At 40.2% G+C, this 20,880-nt stretch overlaps 1 protein-coding gene across 7 annotated transcripts in view; it reads left to right on the top strand.

Annotated features, from left to right (window-relative positions):
- DUSP11 (dual specificity phosphatase 11 (RNA/RNP complex 1-interacting)) overlaps nt 1–8,459 on the top strand; it is a 29,342-nt gene extending 20,883 nt beyond the window's left edge. For 5 of the 7 annotated variants that reach the window (XM_008571180.1, XM_008571182.1, XM_008571179.1 and 2 more), the window contains 2 exons: nt 5,198–5,383; nt 7,966–8,459. In XM_008571180.1, the coding sequence (XP_008569402.1) occupies nt 5,198–5,383; nt 7,966–8,161 (382 nt within the window). In that variant the 3' untranslated portion in view covers nt 8,162–8,459. The remainder of the gene's footprint in view (nt 1–5,197; nt 5,384–7,965) is intronic. The other 2 variants (XM_008571177.1, XM_008571181.1) reach the window with 2 other exon arrangements.
- Nucleotides 8,460–20,880: the final 12,421 nt, after the last annotated feature.

Genomic DNA, 20,880 nt, shown 5'->3' with positions numbered 1-20,880 from the left:
CAGAGGCCACTCTCCCAAACTCATTCTATGAGGCAAACATCACCCTGATACCAAAAGCAGACAAAGATACAACAAAAAAAGAAAACTACAAGCCAGTATCGTTGATGAATATGGATGCAAAAATCCTCAATTAAATACTGGCTAATAGAATACATCAACACATACGTAAAATTATACAACATGATCAACGGGATTCATCTCAGGGATGCAAGGTTGGTTCACATACACAAATCAATAAATGTGATATACCACATCAATAAAATCAATTACAAAAACCATATGATCATCTCTATAGATGCTGAAAAAGCATTTGACAGAATTCAACATTCATTCATGATAAAGACTCTCTATAAATCAGGCATAAAAGGAAAGTATCTCAACACAATTAAAACCATATATGACAAACCCACTGCCAATATCATCCTGAATGGAGAAAAAATGAAAGCTTTTCCCTTAAGAACAGGAACAAGACAAGGATGCCCACTCTCACCACTCCTATTCAATACAGTATTGGAAGTACTAGCCAGAACAATCAGGGAAGAGAAGGAAATAAGGGGCATCCAGATTAGAAAAGATGAGGTCAAACTGTCCCTGTTTGCAGATGACATGATCCTATATATAGAACAGCCTAAAGACTCAACAAAAAACCTCTTTTAGAGTTAATAAATGATTTCAGCAAAGTTGCAGGATACAAAATCAACACACAAAATCAATAGCATTTCTATATTCTAACAATGAACTGTCAGAAAAAGAAGTCAAGAAATCTAGGCCATTTACAAAAGCCACCAAAAAAATAAAATACCTAGGAATAAATTTAACCAAGGATGGGAAAAACTCTACATTGAGAACTATAAAACACTGTTAAGAGAAATTGAAGAGGACACAAGAAGATGGAAAGATATCCCATGCTCTTGGATTGGAAGAATTAACATTGCAAAAATGTCCATACTACCCAAAGTGATCTACAGATTCAGTGCAATCCCCATCAAAATCCCAATGACATTTTTCTTAGAATTGTAAAAAACAATCCTAACATTCATATGGAAGTAAAAAAGACCACGAATAGCCAGAGCAATCCTGAGCAAAAAAATAAAGCCAGAGGCGTAACACTAACTGACTTTAAACTATACTACAAAGGTATAGTAACCAAAACTGCATGGTACTGGCATAAAAACAGACACATGGACAAATGGAACAGAATAGAGAGTCCAGAAATCAACCCATGCACCTACAACCATCTGATCTTTGACAAAGGCTCCAGTACTACACACTGGGAAAGAGACTGCCTCTTCTGTAAATGGTGCTGGGAAAACTGGATATTCATATGTAGGAGAATGACACTAGACCCGTACCTCTCAGCATATACCAAAATCAACTCAAAATGGATTAAAGAATTAAATATATATCCTGAAACAATAAAACTCCTTAAAGAGAACATAGGGGAAACACTCCAGGAAGTAGGACTGGCTACAGACTTTATGAATATGACCCCAAAAGCACAGGCAACCAAAGGAAAAATAAACAAATGGGATTATATGAAACTAAAAAGCTTCTGCACAACAAAAGAAATAATTAGCAGAGCAAAAAGACAACCAACAGAATGGGAGAAAATATTTGTAAAATTTACATCAAAAAGAAATAATTAGCAGAGCAAAAAGACAACCAACAGAATGGGAGAAAATATTTGTAAAATGTACATCAGACAAAGGATTAATATCCAGAATATACAAGGAACTCAAACAACTTAACAGCAAAAAACCAAGGAACCCTATTAAAAAATGGGTAAAGGAGCTGAACAGGCATTTCTCAAAGATACACGAATGGCCAACAGACACATGAAAAAATGCTCAACATCACTCAGCATTTGAGAAAGGCAAATCAAATCCACTTTTAGATACCACCTCACTCGGGTTAGGACGGCTAATAGCCAAAAGGCAGAATGACAAATGCTGGCGAGGATGTGGAGAAAAAGGAACCCTCCTGCACAGTTGGTGGGACTGCAAAATGGTGCAGCCTTTATGGAAAATGGTATGGAGGTTCCTCAAACAACTACAGATAGATCTACCATATGAGCCAGCTATTCCACTGCTGGTTATATACCTGGAGGAATGGAAATCATCATGTCAAAGGGACACCTGTACTCCCATGTTTAGTGCAGCTCTATTTACAATAGCCAAGAGTTGGAACCAGCCCAAATGTCCATCATCAGATGAGTGGATAAGGAAAATATGGTATATCTGTGCAACAGAATAGGAATACTACTCTGCTATATAAAAGAAAATGAAGTACAGTCATTCACAGCAACACGGATGGACTTAGAGAACATTATATTAAGTAAAATAAGCCAGGCACAGAAAGAGAAATAGCACATGTTCTCACTTATTTGTGGGAGCTAATAAAAATAAGTAAATATATGAATGAACAGGACAGGGGAAAGAAGACACAACAATCACAACAATTCCTTGATTTTGTTAAGACAAGTGAATAGATATGATGTTGATGGGGGGAGGGGGAGCAGGAGGGAGGAAAAGGAATTGGTAAAGGGACACGAAAATAAATTATATTGTATATTGATAAAATAATTTTAAATATAAATAAAATTTAAAATAAAAATATTACTAAAAAAAAGTGCTAATGATCGTTTTAGCCTTTGGTGAGTTGTGATCTTTTTGCTGGTGAAGGATCTTGCCTGGATTTTGATGGCTACTGAATGAACAGGGTGGTGGTTGCTGAGGCTGGGGTGGCTGTGGCAATTTTTAAAAATATGACAGCAATGAAGTTTGCCTCCTCAGTAGACTCTTCCTTTCACATAAGGTTTCTCTGTAGCGTGCGATGCTGTTTGATAGTATTTTACCCACAGTAGGACTTCTTTCAAAGTTGGAGTCAGTCCTCTCAGAACTTGCCACTGCTTTGTAAACCAAGTTTATGTATTATTTTAAATCCTTTGTTGTCATTTCAACAATGTTCATAGCATCTTCACCAGGAGTAGACCCCTCTCATCCGTAAGAAGCAACTCTTCATCTATTAAAGTTTTATCATGAGATTGCAGCAAATCAGTCACATCTTCAGGCTCCAGTTCTGATTCTAGTTCTCTTGCTGTTTCCACCACATCTGCAGTCACTTTCTCCATTGAAATATTGAGCCCCTCAAAGTCATCCACGAGGGTAGGAATCACCTTCTTCCACTCCTGTTAACGTTGATTTTTTTTTTTTGTCTTTTTTCGTGTCCGGCAATGGATCACAACCCTCAGTGTTGCGCCCGTACCGGACCAGGACCAGCAACGGGATCGCAACCCTCGGTGTTGCACCCACACCTCACTCAGCCAGTGAGCGGGAACTGGTCTGTATGTGGGATCCGAACCCTCGGCGGGAGCGCCGCCGCGCTCCCAAGCGGCGCACTGTAGCAGTGCGCCACCGGGCCGGCCTAACGTTGATATTTTGATCTCCTCCATGAATCACAAATGTTCTTAATGGCATCAAGAAATGTGAATTCTTTCCAGAAGGTTTTCAATTTACTTTGTTCAGCTCCATCAGAGGAATAACAATCTGTGGCAGCTATAGCCTTATGAAATACATGTCTTAATAAGATTTGAAAGTCAAAATTAGTCCTTGATCCTTGGCTTGCAGAATAGATGTTGTGTTAGCAGGCATGAAAACAAGATTAATTTCCTTCTACATCTCCACCAGAGCTCTTGGGCGACTAGGTGCATTGTCAGTGAGGAGTATATTTTTAAAGGCATCTTTTTTTCTGAGCAATAGGTCTCAACAATGGGCTTAAAATATTCAGTAAACCGTGGTGTAAACTGATGTGTTGTCATCTTGGCTTTATTGTTCCATTTACAGAGCACGGGCAGAGAAGATTTAGCATAATTCTTAAGGGCTGTAGGGTTTTTGGAATGGTAAATGAGTATTGGCTTCAGTTTAAAGTCCCCAGCGACATTAGCCCCTAACAAGAGAGTCAGCCTGTCCTTTGAAGCTTTGAAGCCAAGCATTGACTTCTCTCTAGCTATGAAAGTCGTAGATGGCATCTTCCTCCAATATATATAAGGCTGTTTTGTCTACATTGAAAATTCGGTGTAGCCGTCTTCATCACTGATCTTAGCAAGATCTTCTGGATCTCTTGCTGCGGCTTCTACATGAGCACCTGCTGCTTCATCTTGCACTTTTATGTTATGGAGATGGCTTCTTTCCTTAAACCTCATGAACCAGCCTCTGCTAGCTTCCAACTTTTCTTCTGTAGCTTCTTCACCTTCCTTAGCCTTCACAGAATTGAAGAGAGTTAGGGTCTTGCTCTGGATTAGGCTTTGACTTAATAAGGGAATGTGACTGGTTTGATCTATCCAGATCACTAAAACTTTCTCGATATCAGCAATAAGGCTGTTTTGCTTTCTTATCATTAATGTGTTAACTGGAGTAGCACTTTTAATTTCCTTCAAGATCTTTTCCTTTGTATTCACAACTTGGCTAACTGTTTGGTGGAAGAGGCCTAGCTTTCGCTTTATCACCTCTTTTGAAATGCCTTCTTCACTAAGCTTAATCTTTTCTAGCTTTTGGCTTAAAGTGAGAGACATGCGACTCTTCCTTTCACTTGACCACTTAGAGGCCTTTGTAGGATTATAAATAGGTCTAATTTCAATGTTGTCGTGTCTCGGGGGGGATAGGGAGGCCTGAGGAGAGGGAGAGAGGCGGTGGAATGGCCAGTTAGTGAAGCAGTCAGAACACACACAACATTTATTGATTAAGTTCACTGTGTTATATGGGCGTGGTTGTGGCATCCCAAAACAATTACAATAGTAACATCAAAGATCACTGATTACAGGTCACCCTAACAGATATAATAATAATGAAAAAGTTTGAAAAATTGCGAGAATTACCAAAATGATACAGAGACGCAAAGTGAGTACTTGCTATTGGAAAAAGGGCACTGATAGACTTGCTTAATGCAGGGTTGCCACAAGCCTTCAATATGTAAAATATGCAGTATCTTCAAAGTGCAGTAAAGCGCAATAAAATGAGGTGTGCCTGTCATTTATGTTGCATATATTCATTTTTCTGGTAGCTTGTTTACTTGCTGGGGGAAACCAAAACAAATAGGAATGGAGGAGGAAGGGATTGTTCCATTTGTAGGCCAAAATATAATCACTAAATTGGCTACTAAATTTGGAAACCAATAATATTGTGGAAATGTTCTCTTTGAGGAACCGGAATTCCATTGTTTCCAGCTCAAGTGATTTTGAAGAGTCAGCACATCTCATGGAACCAGTCCATACCACTAATAAGTCTATTAACCGCAGACCGAGGTATTACCTACATCGGATCCATGATTACCCAGGGCCTTCTCAGCATTTCCACACCCACACCCCCAATTTGCAACAGTCGGTCAGGTATCTCTGCTTTCTCTTTTTCTAGAATTGAAATAGAAATTAATACTATACATTAATGAAAACAACGCATGATAATGAGAAGTAATGATGTTTTCTTGTGGATCAGTGTCCACCAGGAGATATCATCCTGCTATGTATTTTGCGTTTAGGACTGGAAAATCAAATACAGGATGGGGAGTATATGACTTTTCAGAGGCAGTTGGAAAAGAGACTTAGAAATTTTTACTGATTTTAAACTTAGTTTAAGCCAGGAGTTTGATGTGGCTACCAAAAAGAATCTTGCTTCTTAGGCTACATTAATTGTGGTATAGTTTTCAGAATAAGGAAGGTGGTTATTTATGGGGTAAATACAAAGTATAAGAAAAAGTAAAACTCCAGTAGAGAAATTTGTAAAAGATTTGAACGGATGTATCACAAAAGTATTTTCACTTGGGAAATGGGAAAAACCTCAGTACCGTTAAAATAGTCAGGGTTCTCCAGAGAGACAGAACCAGGAGGGTACTTCAGAATGTTCATGGAGAAATGGAATTAAAAGATAATACAAATTTTCCATGAACTTTTTGAAGTACTCTGGTACAGTCATGAGCTGCATAATGTTTAGGTCAACCATGGACCACATAAATGATGGTGCTCCCATAAGATTATGATGGCTATACCATATAGCCTAGGTTTGTAGTTGGCTATACTATCTAGGTCAGTGTAAGTACACTTAATGATGTTTGCACAACAAAATCCCCTAACGATGCATTTCACAGAATGCATCCCTGTCGTTAAGCAAGCAAAGAGTGTAGATAGATACATGAGAGGAGCTTTATTAGGGAAATTGGTTCATGTGGTCATGGAGCCTGAGAAGTCCCGCATTATGTTGTCTGCAAGCTGGAGCCCCAGGTATGCTAGTAGTATGGCTCAGTCCAAGTCCAAAAGCCTTAAAACCAGGGAAGGGGAAGCTGATGGTATAACTCTCAGTCTAAGGCCAAAGGCCTTAGAACTTGAGTGGGCTGGTGGTGCAAGTTCCAGAGTCCAAAGGCTGGAGAACCTGGGTTTCTGAAGTCCAAATAGAAGAAGAAGGGTATCCCAGTTCCAGAAGAGAGAGAACAAATTTGCCTTTCCTCTGCCTTCTTGTTCTGAGTCCCCAGCCGATTGGATGTTGCCCACCCTCATTGAGGGGGGAATCTTCCCCAGTGAATCCACTGACTCACAAGCTAATCTCCTCTGGAAACACCCTCATAGACACATCCAGAAATAATGCTTTACCGGCCATCTAGATATCCCAAAAATCTAGTTGAATTGACACTTAAAATTAACCATCACAAGTAGCAAGGTCTTATTCTTTCCCTGCTAATTTAGCAACAGTTTTTGATGAGCAGTCCAGTGTAGCGGTTGTCAGGCTGGACCTGGATTTGCATTCTGGCGCTGCCATTCACCCACTGTATGATCTTGGGTAAGATACGTAGCTTCTCTAAATTTCCATTTCCTCCTCAATTAGGTGGAGATTTTAATCTACATACCCCATCGGGGTTGTTGATTAATACATGCGTTAAAGCAGTTTAGCACATTGTAAACACTTTTAAAAAGTTGTTTGCATTGTTAAAAGAGGTAAACGTTTCAGAAAGATGTTGCTAGTGGCATTAGAAATTGGTATAACACTTTTAATAGCTATAAAAATGCTCATAGCTTATAATTCTATGTTGAGACTAATGAAATACTTAAAAATATGGAAAAAGTTGTATTAATTCAGTCATTCAACACATTTCTGTAACCCCCCACTATTGTATCAGACACTGGGCTAGGTGCTCAGGATACAGTAGTATATGTTCTGAGATGTTAATGTCAGCATTATTTATAGTAGTGGAAAAACTGGTAGGAGCCTATATTTCTAACAATGGAGAATATAGCTTAGTAATTATTATATTCATACTATGACATTTTATGAAGCCACTAAAAGTGATAGCTCACTTATGATAAGTAAAAATAATAGGTTATGATTTAAGACTCAAAGAAAGATGCCAGGGGAAAAAGACCAAAAGGAAATACTAACCAATTGAATTAGATTGAGTGGCATTAAGGGTTTTGGGGGGCTTATTTATTCTTAGGTCTCCAAATTTTCTCTTGTATGATTACATTAGGTTTAGTGATCTTGCTTTTAAAATAGTTAAATTTAAATCCTAATTTATTTATTTATAAAGTGAAAGCAGCTTTCTGTTTTCAATACTAAATAGCTTATTCTGTCTTATGTCAACCCTGCTGGACTTTTGGAGAGAAAATATCTGGTTAGACTAGTAGGGGCATATCTCTATAGGGAAAGGTGGGAAGTGTCCTGAGAGCCTCCTGTGTTCTAGGACATTGTAGGTAATTTAAATGTATTGTCTTAATTTACCTTCATAACAGCCCGCGAAGATGGAAGGTATTATTAGCTTCATTTTATAAAGAATTAAGAAATATAAAGGTTAAGTAATTCATCTGCTAAGGCACCCAGGAAGGAAATAGTAGAATCCGAATATCTGTGTTTTATTTTATAAAGCTTATTATGTATTTTATTAATCCTGATAATGGCTTATTACTTTTTGTTTGGTTTGTTTAAGAAAATTTTCACAGAATCGGGATGTTTCCCAGAGAGGCTATACCCATCCTCCTGGTCCCCCTGGAGAGGACTATTCTCAAAGGAGATATTCTTGGAATGTGAAGCCAAATGCCCGTCAAGCAGCCCAGAATAAAAGGTGGTATTCTGACAGTTACTACAGACTGTCCTATCCAACCTATTGGGGCTGGGCTGAGTGATACAAACCTATCCTGGAAATCTACCTGGAGACCAGAGCTGGACTGAAGATAGCTGGAATGACTTAACGAGATCAGGTCAAATGAGGTTTTTAAAAATCTATTTTATTGCTCTCTTATGTGTTCAAGCTTAAGGAAAAATCATATCGATATTTACATCTTTGCTGGTAAATTTGTAGTAATTATAACAGTGCAGGAAAAAAATCTGTCACTCCAGTCTTAAATTTTTCTAAAGGAAGATGATATTTTAGAACTAATAAAGTATTAAGGACTTCCCTTGCAAATTATTTTTTAAAATTCAGTCTTGCTTTTCTGTGTATTTTCTTCTCACTAGGCTTGTTCTATATGAGTGTTTGTATGTACAGAAATTTTTAGTGTTTTGTCATGTTCTGTTACGACCTTGTCATTAACGGTATCTTTTTTTCCCCCTAACTGTTCAAAATTTCTATAAAAGTCTACATAGGAGACAATTTCTCTAGAACCTATCTGTAAAATCTGTAATTAATTATGTTTTTGTTTTGGTGGCTGGCTGGCACAGGGATTGAACCCTGGGAAATTGGGGTATTTTTATGATTAGATATTTCTTTCTTTTGCAGCCACTTGTGGGATTTGACCAACTTCCTTTCATTGAATTGCCAGATATGCCATCTAATGCAGGAGTGGATAAACTTTTAGGAACTGACTGTCAATTGAGCAAGAGAGACTGATTAATAGATCAGAATGCTGGTTTTTAAAATTATAGCGGGTAATGTACTTGACAGGATAATTGTCATCAGCTGGATAGAACTATCCAGAAAACTTGAAAACTTTTATAGATTATAAATGTTGCTTTTCAGATCCCTGTACCAACCAGCCACCCCAAAAAAGAAAAAAAGGTTGCTTGATGGACAGAGTAGGATATGACCATTTAAAGCCTGGGACACCTGGGAAGACTCTTCGTGGTGTGCTTCTGTTGAACATAACCTCCTGGGATCTTTCTCCAGTTGCCTCAAAGTGAAGTGGTGGTTTACCTTGACTTTTTCTGAGTTGTCTCTTCTGTTGGTGTACCTCTGGAACACACAGACAGATAACTTGGCAGGGTGTTAATTATTTTTAGTTGCAGAGGAAGCCAGAAACCTTTGCTTGCTGGAGGAAGTGTCTCATCATCATGACACATAGGAGGCCTCAGTAAATATTTGATGAATACGTGGGCAACATGGCTTCATTTTTTAAAGCCTCTGATTTTGAAGATTTGTATCACCAGATGTCTGATATGTGATAGTTATTTTCTCTGTTCTCTCTTGCATATATGAATAACATGTGGAACTTAACCTTAAGGAATTACTCTAACCTAACTATTCACCTTGTCTGTATCTAATTGGTTTAGTCAAGTTGCTATACTTCATCTAAGTGATGGCTCATAAAGCTTTTCTCTGCTCACCGTATTTAACAGAGATGCAAAAGCTCTTCTTACTAAAAGGCTGCGGTTGTTCCCCATGGTGTATCATGAAGGCTCACCTGGGAAGAAACCGGAGCAAGACAACTGGTTAGACAAAACAGAACAAGCAGGGGCAGGTATGGGAATCCAGCTACTCTAATAGTTTTAAAGAGCCCTCTGGCAAGCAGCTTCTAAGGAGGACACTGCCAGCAGAAGTGCCACCATATAAACACTACCACCTTCAAAAAATTATTCTTGACCCTTTTGTCCCCTCTATGTCCTCCCCAATTCAGTTATCAACGTGGCTTGTTAAAAAACTAGTCACATTTGATATCTCGTGTCTCATTTATTCTTCAACACGCTGGTTCTGGCTTCTGCTCACACCACACCACTGAAAGTCCTCTGGCTAAAGAGACCAGCTGTTCCCTTTTTTAAAAGGTCTTTAGTTCTTTAAAAGGTATTTAGGTTTCTAAAATTTTTTTTATTAAATAACATATATGAGTAGTTTAAAATTGAAATAGGTCTACTGAAATTACCATGAAAAAGAGCAGTCCCCCACCTCGACCCCTGATTATCATTTCCCAAAGGCAACTACTTTAAGTATTTTTGCATTACCTTCTGTATTTGCCTGCATATTTAAATAATATGCTTATATTGCCACTTCTTCATTTTTCAATTTGCGATAGTATCTGTTGACTGCCTGCTATAGTAGATAAGGATTTAGCTCTTTCACGATATCTACCCATACCACACCCTACCAGAGTTGTTTCCTACTTTTCGTTAAATCAATATTCTATGTTTATGTTATTTACTAGGTAAAAATTCATCACAAGCCATAGTGTACCATGATTATGTTTCCTTTCTTATACCCCTTCCCCCACCCCCCCACCCACACTTATTTTTGCCTAGTTTGTTTGACTCTTTTCCTATGGACCTGCCTCTTTTCCTGTGGATCTATCACTAAGTCATTCTCAAAATCTCTAACAGCATTATAAAATTTCTCTTAATATGAGAAAATACATCAGATTCTTTTTTGTTTTAAGTCTTTCCTGGACCCCTCTTAACCTGTTCCAGGATGGGTGCTGTATTAGTTTGCTAGGGCTGCAATAAATAAGTACCACAGACTGGCTGTCGTAAAATAACGGAAGTTTATTTTCTCAAAATTCTGGAGACTAGAAGTCCAAGATCAGCAGGGTTGGTTTCTTCTGAGGCCTCTCTTCTTGTCTTGTAAATGGACATCTTCTCCCTGTGTCTTCACATGGTCTTCCTCCTGTGTTTGTGTCCAAATTTTCCTTTTATAAGGATGCCAGTCATATTGGATTAGGGCCCACCCCAATGACCTTATTTTAACTTTATTTGCCTCTTTAAAGACTCTATCTCCAGATACAGTCACATTCTGAGATAGTGGGTATTAGGATTTCAACATATGAATTTGGGGCACGGGGGTACACAACTCTGCCTAAAATAGCACAGTCGTTGTTCTCTAGACCTAGAGCATAGCTCCTGCCCAGGGATTTCTCTTCACTTTCACTCTAGTAATTTCTTATGCACCCCCTCCTGTCTCTTGGATCCCATCAGCTGCTGCTTTTGTGATTTACTTCCCTGTTTGGTGAAGTATACCCTTAGTAGCTTCACTAGGAGGATCAATGCGATATAATTTTTCAAGACTGTTACATGTCTGAAATAGGTTTATTTTAATCTTTGACTGCATTAATAGTTTGAGAGCCTATAGAATTGTAGGTAAGCACTTTTAAACTCATTATTGTTGTAGATTTCATTGTTGCTGTTGAAGTCCTGTGATGTTCTGATTCCAGAACTTTTGTTTGTGACTTATAATTTTTCTCCCAGGAAGCTTTAGGATCTTTATCTCAGGTGTTCTGAAATCTCATGCTGTAGTGTGGGTATTTTTGTATTCATAATTCTAGTTACTTAATGAGATCTTTTAATCTGGCAAGTTATGTGCTTTACTTCTGGGAAATTTTCTTTTCATTTTATTCTATTTTCTTTTTCAGGATCTTCTATTAGTTGAATGTTGGCTTTTCGGAAATTATATTTTTTCCTCTTATTTTTTCATTTTTAATGTTTTTGCTTTTTTTTTTAAATAGGATTTCTTCAGCTTTATCATCTACTTTTCTTTTGACCGTTTAAATTTTCTATTTTTTTCTGCTATATGTTTTTAATTTCTAAGAGCTAGCTCTTACTTTCTGAATGGCATTTCTTTTTTTTTCAGAAAAATAGCCATTCTTTTTCTTTTTCTTTTTTTAATGAATCCATTATCTCTCTAACTTTATCAATTATTTTTTTTTTTTCCTTTTTGTCTTTTTTCGTGTCCGGCAACGGATCGCAACCCTCAGTGTCGCGCCTGTACCGGACCGGGACCAGCCACGGGATCGCAACCCTCGGTGTTGCTCCCGCCCCTCGCTCAGCCAGTGAGCGGCCGGTCCGCATGCGGGATCCGAACCCTCGGTGGGAGCACCACTGTGCTTCCCAAGCGGCGCACTATAGTAGTGCGCCACCAGGCCGGCCCTATCAATTATTTTTTAAAGTTTTTTTCTGTTCTCTGCATCAACTCTTTTCTTTTTTTCTTCTTTTTCCCACCGTATTTGTTTATGCCTCTGCCTCGTCTGTCATGTTAGAGGTATTCTTGAACTATCTGGTGCCTATATTTATTTGCCCATGTGTCCTTAACATTGAGGCACCAAAAGCTGATGGAAGCTCTAGTCTTGTTGTGGTAGAATTGTAAGGAGGTGGTTAGTCAGCTTGCTTTTTGTTATTTTCCCCCTGCCATACACATTTAGATTTTATTTTTCTCCATTCTGACAGTTACCTTTGAAAATTGTATTGCCATCTCCCATCTACCATTTGTCATCTCTCCCATTCTCCTGTGAATTTTTATCTTTAAAAATTCCTTACCTGTCATTTTGGTGGCATTTGGGTAGGAAGTGGAGATGTAGGCACGAGTTTGATCCAACCAGTGTAATGAGAACTTAATTGCCAAATAAATTACTTTTTAGGTTTATCTGCATTCTGGTAAGCTTGTGTATCATGTCCCATGATTTGGATCTATAATGTCAACCACAAATACTTCTACTATGGAGGGAGGCCCCATATAGGATCCTGCCTTGAACCTCCTTTCCAGTGTAATTCTAACAACTACTAGAATTGAAAACAAGTTCATTCGTGTTGTTCCCGTCTTGGAAATCTGGAATGACTTATGGCCTTCAGAATCCATTTCAACTCCTTGTCAAGGCTTTCTGTGATCTGACTCTAAACTGACTTTTCAGAGCCCCCTATTATATTCTGATCCCATTTCTCAGTTTCCCAGCCATTTCCTGAGTACACTGTGTTATACAGGCTTATGCTGCCATGTCTTTATCTTTCAGGTTGTTTTCTTGACTGTGTTGTCTGTCCTATCGTCTCTGTGAGAAAATCATTCTCATTCTTTTTTTTGTTTTGTTTTTTGGTGGCTGGCCGGTACAGGGATCTGAACCCTTGACCTTAGTATTATAACATCATGCTCTAACCAAGCGAGCTAACCAGCCAGCCCTCATTCTCACTCTTTAAGCCACATCTTCTCAGCAAAGCCCTCTCCCAACCCAACCCCCAAGTGAATGATTCCTTTTTCTACAAAGTACCTTGTATCTTTATTTAGTATTTATTTCATTTATATCTCATGCTATATGAAACACAGGTTCTAGAGCACTGTCTCAGATTCCCTCAACCCCCTCCTCCTCCGTGACAGCACCCACCTGCCTCCTGGACCACACTCCCTTTTTTTTTGCCTTTGCCAGCAAACCTTATTGAGATCCCCGAGCTGACTAGAGCCCAAGTTAAACTCTAGGCCTGCATGCTCCTTACAGCCCCCATACCAAGCCTTCTCTGTTTCCATAGATGCTTTGTATGTTGGAGTTGGAGTTGGAGTAGATGCTATACTAAAAGCCGTGGGATCTGGCTTTCTGAGCTGCCACTGAAGGGTGAAATTATGGTCCAGAACTGTGGAAGAGTTGGCTCTCTGGGTGGTAGGGAGGGATGGGGATTGATTAATGAAATGCAGTGGACACAAAGGAGCTTGGCAGGCAAATGCCCCCTCCTGTCTTCCTGCTGGACTACTCTCAGCTGTGGTTTTGCCTTGGGAGCCTTCCAGAAAAGGTCCGGCCTGCTGAATGAACACATATGCCAAACGACCTGGTGTCTTCCTGGCTCATTGTGAAGCCCGCCAGGGAGGTAACACATCACGTCACGTTGCTTTGCATCATTCCTTGCTTCACTTACCTTCTTCCTCACGCTCACCACTCCGTTCCTACATATCTCAGGTAAAATACCAGAGCTTTAATCTTTGCCTTTGGCTCTGCTTTCTAGAAGACCTAAGCTAAGACACTGAGGTATTTGTTCAAAAATCTGGCAGAGTCAAAAAGCTTTTAGTTGTTCATCCACACATGTGAGAGTGGGAAGTACCAGTTCTCTTCAACTGATATAGTATTTAAGTCCTACAAATATTTATACCTTCTAGAAACATAGAAATGTCAATTGCACCCAAGGTAACAGTTTATCAAGAATTACAGGCTTCATTTTTGGGGTTATTTTCACATGACATGGGAATAGTTTTTGGAGTCTGGGTATCTCACATGACCCATTTGTTCAGATAACACTTTTTTTTTTTTTTTTCCTTTTTTATCTTTTTTTACTGACTGGTAACGGGATCGCAACCCTCAGTGTCGCGCCCGTACCGGGGACCGGCAACGGGATCACAACCTTCGGTGTTGCGCCCGCACCGCGCTCAGCCAGTGAGCAGGAACCGGTCTCCACATGGGATCCAAACCCTCGGCGGGAGCGCCGCCGTGCTCCCAAGCAGCGCCGCCGTGCTCCCAAGCAGCGCACTCTCCAGTGCGCCACTGGGCCGGCCCCAGATAACACTTTTAAGTTTAGATGCTTTTTAACACATGGTAACAGTTATGCATATTTAAGAAAGTCTTATATATTACAGAGGAGAACAAGGTTGATACTCTTTCGAAAGTTCTCATTTAACACCTTATCAAATCAGATCTTTTGAACTAATTTTATGATGCATATTGATAATCTCTACCCCTGCAGCTGTAGGTGAAGGAATCTTTACCTCTGAGATGATTTTTTTTAAAAAGTAAAATCCATGCCTTTTTAGTGTACGGTTCTATGAACTTTTACAAATGCATACAGTTTTGTAACTACCACCACAATTGAAATATTAAAATTTCACCATCCCCCTAAATTCCCTCATGCTACTTTGCAGCCAGCCACTCCTGCCAACCCCAGACTCTGACAACTGCTAATCTGTGTTCTGTCCCTATAGTTTTGCCTTTCCTAGAATGTCAGGTAAGTGGATACGCAGAGTATGTAGCCTTTCGTATCTGGCTTCTGTCATTTAGCATAAGACTTTTGAGATTTGTTCATGTCACTGAGTGGATCAACAGTTCATTCCCTTTTGTTGCTGAGTTAGTATTCCATTGTGTGGATATACCACTATGTGTTTATCCACTTATCAGTTGAAAGACATTTGGGTCGTTCATAGGTTTTGAATTTTAAATGAAGCTGCCATAAAGAGTTACATATAGGCTTTTGTGTGGAATTCTGTTCTTCCCTGGGAGTGGGATTACTGCAGAGGGGCAAGTGTATGTTTAATTGTATAAGAAACTGCCAAACCTTTTCAAAATGTCTGTACTATTTTGCATTCCCATTGATTAGGTATGAGAGTTTCAGTTGTTCACATCCTCACCAGCGCTTAGTACTGTTACTTTATAAATTTTAACTATTTGGATAAAAAGATGTAGTGTTGTCTCATGGGTTTTTTTTTTTTTTAATTAAGAACACAATTTTAAAATTAATGAAATAAATAATAAAAATGTTAAGAATTAACTAATGAGGTGAAGAATGTGTGCACTGAAAACTAAAAAAAAAAAAAAATGCTGAAAGAAATTAATGATGACACAAATAGATGGAAAGGCATTTTGTGTTCATGGATTGGAAGACCTAATATTGTTAAAATATCAGTACTACCCAACTGTCTCGTGTTTTTTAAAAACAGCTTTTGTGATTATAATTGACAAATTATATAGTTTATTTTTTAAAGTATACAATGTGATACATTTTGACATGTACACATCCATGAAGCCATTACCACAATCAAGACAGAACATATCTATTACCCCAAAGTTTCCTTGTGTCCCTTCGTAATCCCCCCTTTCCACCCTAGGCCCCCTATCCAAGCAACCACTATGATATGCTTTTTGTCACTATAGATTAATTTTTTATAAATAGAATCATACAGTATGTACCCTTCTTGTGTTTGGTTTCTTTCATTCAGCACAATTATTTTAAGATTCATCCATGTTACTATATATAGCAATCGTTGAAATTTGTTTATCCACTCACTTGATGAACATCTGACATCTGAGTTGTTTCCAGTTTTTGGTGGTTACAAACAAGCTGTTCTAAATTGAGACAACTTTTTAAAATGTCTTTTTAAGTGAACTTCATTGAGGCATATTTTATAGTCTAAAATGTACTCTTCTAAAGGGCATAATTGATTAATTTTGTCAAGTTCATACTCCCTTCTAATTAATCCCTTCAAGATATAGAACATTGGCTTTACCCCGAAGGTTCTTTCGGGGTCCTTTCCGGTCAGTGTCACCCACTCCCCCATCCTGAGCAACCATTGATTTGCTTTTAGTCACTCTAGAATAAATTCCTAGAATTTTGTAGAAATGGAATCTATATCATAATGTAGTTTTAGTTTCTGACTTTTTTGCTGAATGCCTTCATTAGGCTCATCCAAGTTGCAAGTATTGTTGGAAGTATCTGTAGTTCATTCCTTTTTAATCGCTGAGCAGTAGTTCATTGTGTGAGTTTGCCACAATTTGTTTACCCATTGATGTGTTTGGGGGCATTAGTTATTCCCAGGTTTTGGCTATTATGATTAAAGTTGATATGAACATTCATATATATGCTGCAGGCCAGTTCTGCACCCTTTCTCGCTTATGGCTCTCAAGAATAACTGCGGAATGTGCTGGGAGTGCAGCATCATGTGATAAAGACGGACTGGCCAGAACAGCCTGGCTCTGTTCCAGTCCTCCCCCCACCCCCCGAAACAGGATTTCCCTCAACACTTCAGCCCAGTGTGTCATGTGTAAAATCACAGGGTAAAAACCCAGGGTGGTCTGCTTTCTGGAGTCCCTCAGCTGCTGTGCAAGTGGGGCACGTGCAGACAAGATTCCATCCACCTTGGGCAGCTTTCCTGAGCCTTGGGAGACTAGTTTGCAATGAATTCCAGGCTTTTGTTGTGCCTCACTGCCTATCTGTAAGTAATAAACCTGTTTCATGTGTGTGGTGGCTGTTCTATCTCAGACATGTTGGTAACCAGTGCACAATGATCCTGCTTCACAAAATTGGTGTGGCAAGCAGGGTCCAGTCTGACAAAACCATGGCTTCCTGCTAAAGAGGAGGGGTGATACCCCTCAGTACCAGGCCCAGGGCGGAGATGTCAGCTTGGGGATGTAGGGACTGGACTTGCAGCTGGGTGATTTGTGGGGAAGAAAGGGAGATAAGTGGGACATAGGTCACACACACACACACCTGTGGATGTGAGCTCGCTTGCTGTGTGAATTGAGGCAGAGAGAAAGTAGGGTAGAAATGGGATCATGTTGGGCACTTATATGATTGCTCATTCCTGGGGCTGTAGTTCTTGGGAAATGGTTACAGATGGACCCTGAGGCACCTGAAAAGGACAGATGTATCCAGATGGTCCCTGAGACATCTGAGAGGGAGTCAACACATGCAATATGGGCCTTCACATAAAGGGAGACTCATCACAGAGAAGAGGGACAGATATGGAAAAGGCCAGTGAAATCTTATCAGCCTGGTTGATGTGTGTGCTTGATAAAAGGACATTGCAGACCCAAATGGCTCTGGCTTGGGCTTGGGCTTAATGGTGTAGTTAGGAATGGGGCCCCACTGGAGGCCAATGGCCCTATGCTCCTGTCAAGATAAAATGGGAAAAGAGGGGAATTCAGACTTTTCTGGGGTTCTTCGATACTGCAGCCAACACGACAATATTACCGGGTTCCAGGAAAAAAATATAAACTGATGACATCAGGTTTGGGGTGAACTTGGTGACCCATGGTGCTTCTCTGCTTGTGTGTGGGGGGGACCCTTTTGTCCATTTTGTGTGCCAGTGACCATGGTTCCCAGCACTGAGTGCACTGTAGGCATTGACATTTTGGCTACTTGTGGCACAGAACATCATTGCTACTCGAGGTGGTATGCCCCTCACAGCTAAGAATTAGCGCCATAACAGTGGGGCATATCCATCCCTGCCTCCTACCATATCTTGCTACAGTTTTACTGATTCATGCACCATTGCCAACAGCCTAGCCATCTGGTCAAGGGAATGGAAACCGAGTGACTGAACTGTTAAAAAGATACCCTGTGTGGGAACAAGGACTATGGCAGCAGGTTGCTGTTGGAAAGGACAAATATACAGTAATTCCCCCTTATACACGGTTTTGCTTTCTGCAGTTTCAGTTGCCTTCGATCAACCACAAACTGAAAATATTAAGTTATTTCAAGGGGGGAGAACCACATTTACATACCTTTTATTACAGTATATTTTTATAATTGTTCTATTTTAAATTATTGTTAATCTCTTACTGTGCCTAATTTATAAGTTAAACTTTATCATAGGCATGTATGTGTAGGTAAAAACAGTATATGCAGGGTTTGGTACTATCTGTGGTTTCAGGCATCCACTGGGGGTCTTGGAATGAATCTCCGCAGATAAGGGGGAACTACTGTGTGTCACTCGTATGGATGCTGGGACAATCATAGCCACCCTTGAGAAGAACTTATGTTTTTAGATACCCCATGGGACTTCACTCTGACCAAGGAACATTCTTCACTGCCGAAGCAACATGACAATGTTATGTTGCTTGGAATACAATGGACTTGCCATGCACCCTGTCATCCTCAGGCCAGTGGAGCCATTGAACTTTGGAACAGCCAACTCACACAGCAACTGACGAAAGGACATCAAAATGGCCTGCTAGTGGGGCTAGTGGGGTGATACCCCCATCTGACTAGGGCAGTATGGACACTAAATGCTTCACTCCAACTCAAGGGAAACACAGTACCACAGCACATGTTGAGAAACACTGAGCTTGGGATGGAGGTGGTCTAGGCAACCACCTGATTAGGCTGTGCCTGCAAAGTTCCAATCTTAGTGTTCTCAACCATCATTTTTCTTTTCCCCTCTGGAATGCACATCCTGGGGATGGTCTGCAGTTCACACTGCCATAGTATCCTAGACAGGGCACTATGGCCTAATCTGAGGTGATGCTTCCCCCAGGTGCCTCTCTTTTATGAGATCCAAAGGGGGGGGGGAGACAGGACCAAGGAGTACCAGGGTTCTAGGGTCCATCTAGTAGCACCAGGGACATCTGATCTTTCCAGTTAGGTGGGGGACATTATCGGACATGTCACGTTTGTTTGGGATGACCTTCCCTTCCTAGATAGGCGATAGAGACCAAAAGCTCTGGGTCAAGCAACAAGGGCAATAGGTGCCCCCAGAGGTAGTAGCCTCAGGACAGACAGACTAGTTGCTACACCAACTCAGTCCAACCCTTTTCTGGTAAGTTGGGAACACCTAAGATCCTGGGAAGGGTGAGGGGTGGGACACTAACCTGTCAATCTGCTTTTCCCAGAAAGATGTGACAGCAGAGGCCTGGAAACATAATGCCTTCATTAGGCTCTCCCAAGCTGTGGCTACCAAGGGCAACCTGATTAAGTGCTGGATCTGCCATCCCAGACCTCATTCTGTCACAGACTACAGTGGGTTTACGTCCTTTATGACATCTTTGGTACCATACATAGGATCAGTGCTCATGAAAAAAAATGGTAAGAAACCTGTCCCTGACCATGGCAGATACTGCTTCCTCCACTGCCAGTGCCTTGGCAGCCCAGCAGCCACCCCTCAACTCCCTCAGGAAGGTTGTTTTACATAGAGGAATTGCTCTAGACTTTATTTTACCCAACTGGGAGGAGGGTGTTTGATTGCCAACACTGCCTGTGGTACCTGGATAAACATCTCATGCACAGCATTGTTGAAACATAAGTAGAGATCTGAAAGCAGGACCACTGGCTGCAGACCCCAGGCCCACCTGAAGGATCTGTCTTTGACTTCTTCAGCAAATTTGTACCTGGATTGCTGGGATTCTGGGCTAGGCTGCTTGTCCAGGAAGACCTGACCATTCTGCTTGTGGTAGTAGTCCTTATGGGTCTAGTAAAGTGAATTCTGGTTATGGCTTAATGTTGCACTGAGATTGTGTCAGTGAAGGTGTTACATTGATCTCATAAGACAGACATCTGCCTCCACATCTGGGAAGATCAGTGGGCATGTGAAATGGACCTGCTTTGTTAAGGGGGCTGTTTAGGTTAGGGGGTGGATTGCAGGATAGTTCTCCAGGTAGCCTTAGACTGACCCAATTCTTCCCCTTCTTGCTTGGTTCTCAAGAATAACTGTAGAATGTGCTGGGAATGCAGGATCCTATGATAACAGACTGGCCAGATCAGCCTGGCTCTGTTCCAGTACCCCCTAGAAACAGAAAGTCCTTCAACACTTTAGCCCAGTGTGTCATGTGTCCCTCCAGAGTATAAAACCCAGGACAGGCTGCTTTCTGGGGTCCCTCAGCTGCTGTGAAGTGGGGTATATACAGACAAGATTTCATCCACCCTGGGCAGCTTTCCTGAGCCTTGAGAGACCAGCTCCTGATGAATTCCAGGCTTCTGTTCAGCCTTGCTGCCTATATGTAGTGTGCACGGATGTTCTCTCTCACCGGACTCAGACAAGTTGGTAACCAGTGCACAGTGAACCTGCTTCACATAAGCTTTTGTGTAGATACATGTTTTCATTTCTCCTGGGTAAATATCAAGGAGTGAAATTGTTGACTATGGTAACTTTATGTTTAACCTTTTTAAAAGAAACTGTGAAACTCTTCCAAAGCGATTATACCATTTTACATTCAGAACAGCAATATGTGAGAGTTCCAGTTCTGTGTCTTTAACAATACTTGGCACTGACAGTGTTAAATTTTAGTCTTCATAAAGGCGTGTAGCAGTATCTCATTGTGGTTTTAATTTGCATTTTCCTGTTGACTAATGGTGTTGAGCATCCTTTCATTTTTTTTTGACTTTCGCATATCTTTTGTAAAGTGTCTGTTTAAATACTGTATATCAGTCATTCTTTTTTTTTTTTTTTTTTTTTTTTTTTTTTTTTTTTTTT

Source organism: Galeopterus variegatus, unplaced genomic scaffold (genome assembly GCF_000696425.1).
Source record: "Galeopterus variegatus unplaced genomic scaffold, G_variegatus-3.0.2 Scaffold664, whole genome shotgun sequence".
Taxonomy (NCBI): domain Eukaryota; kingdom Metazoa; phylum Chordata; class Mammalia; order Dermoptera; family Cynocephalidae; genus Galeopterus; species Galeopterus variegatus.
This window is presented reverse-complemented; position numbering and strand designations above follow the sequence as displayed.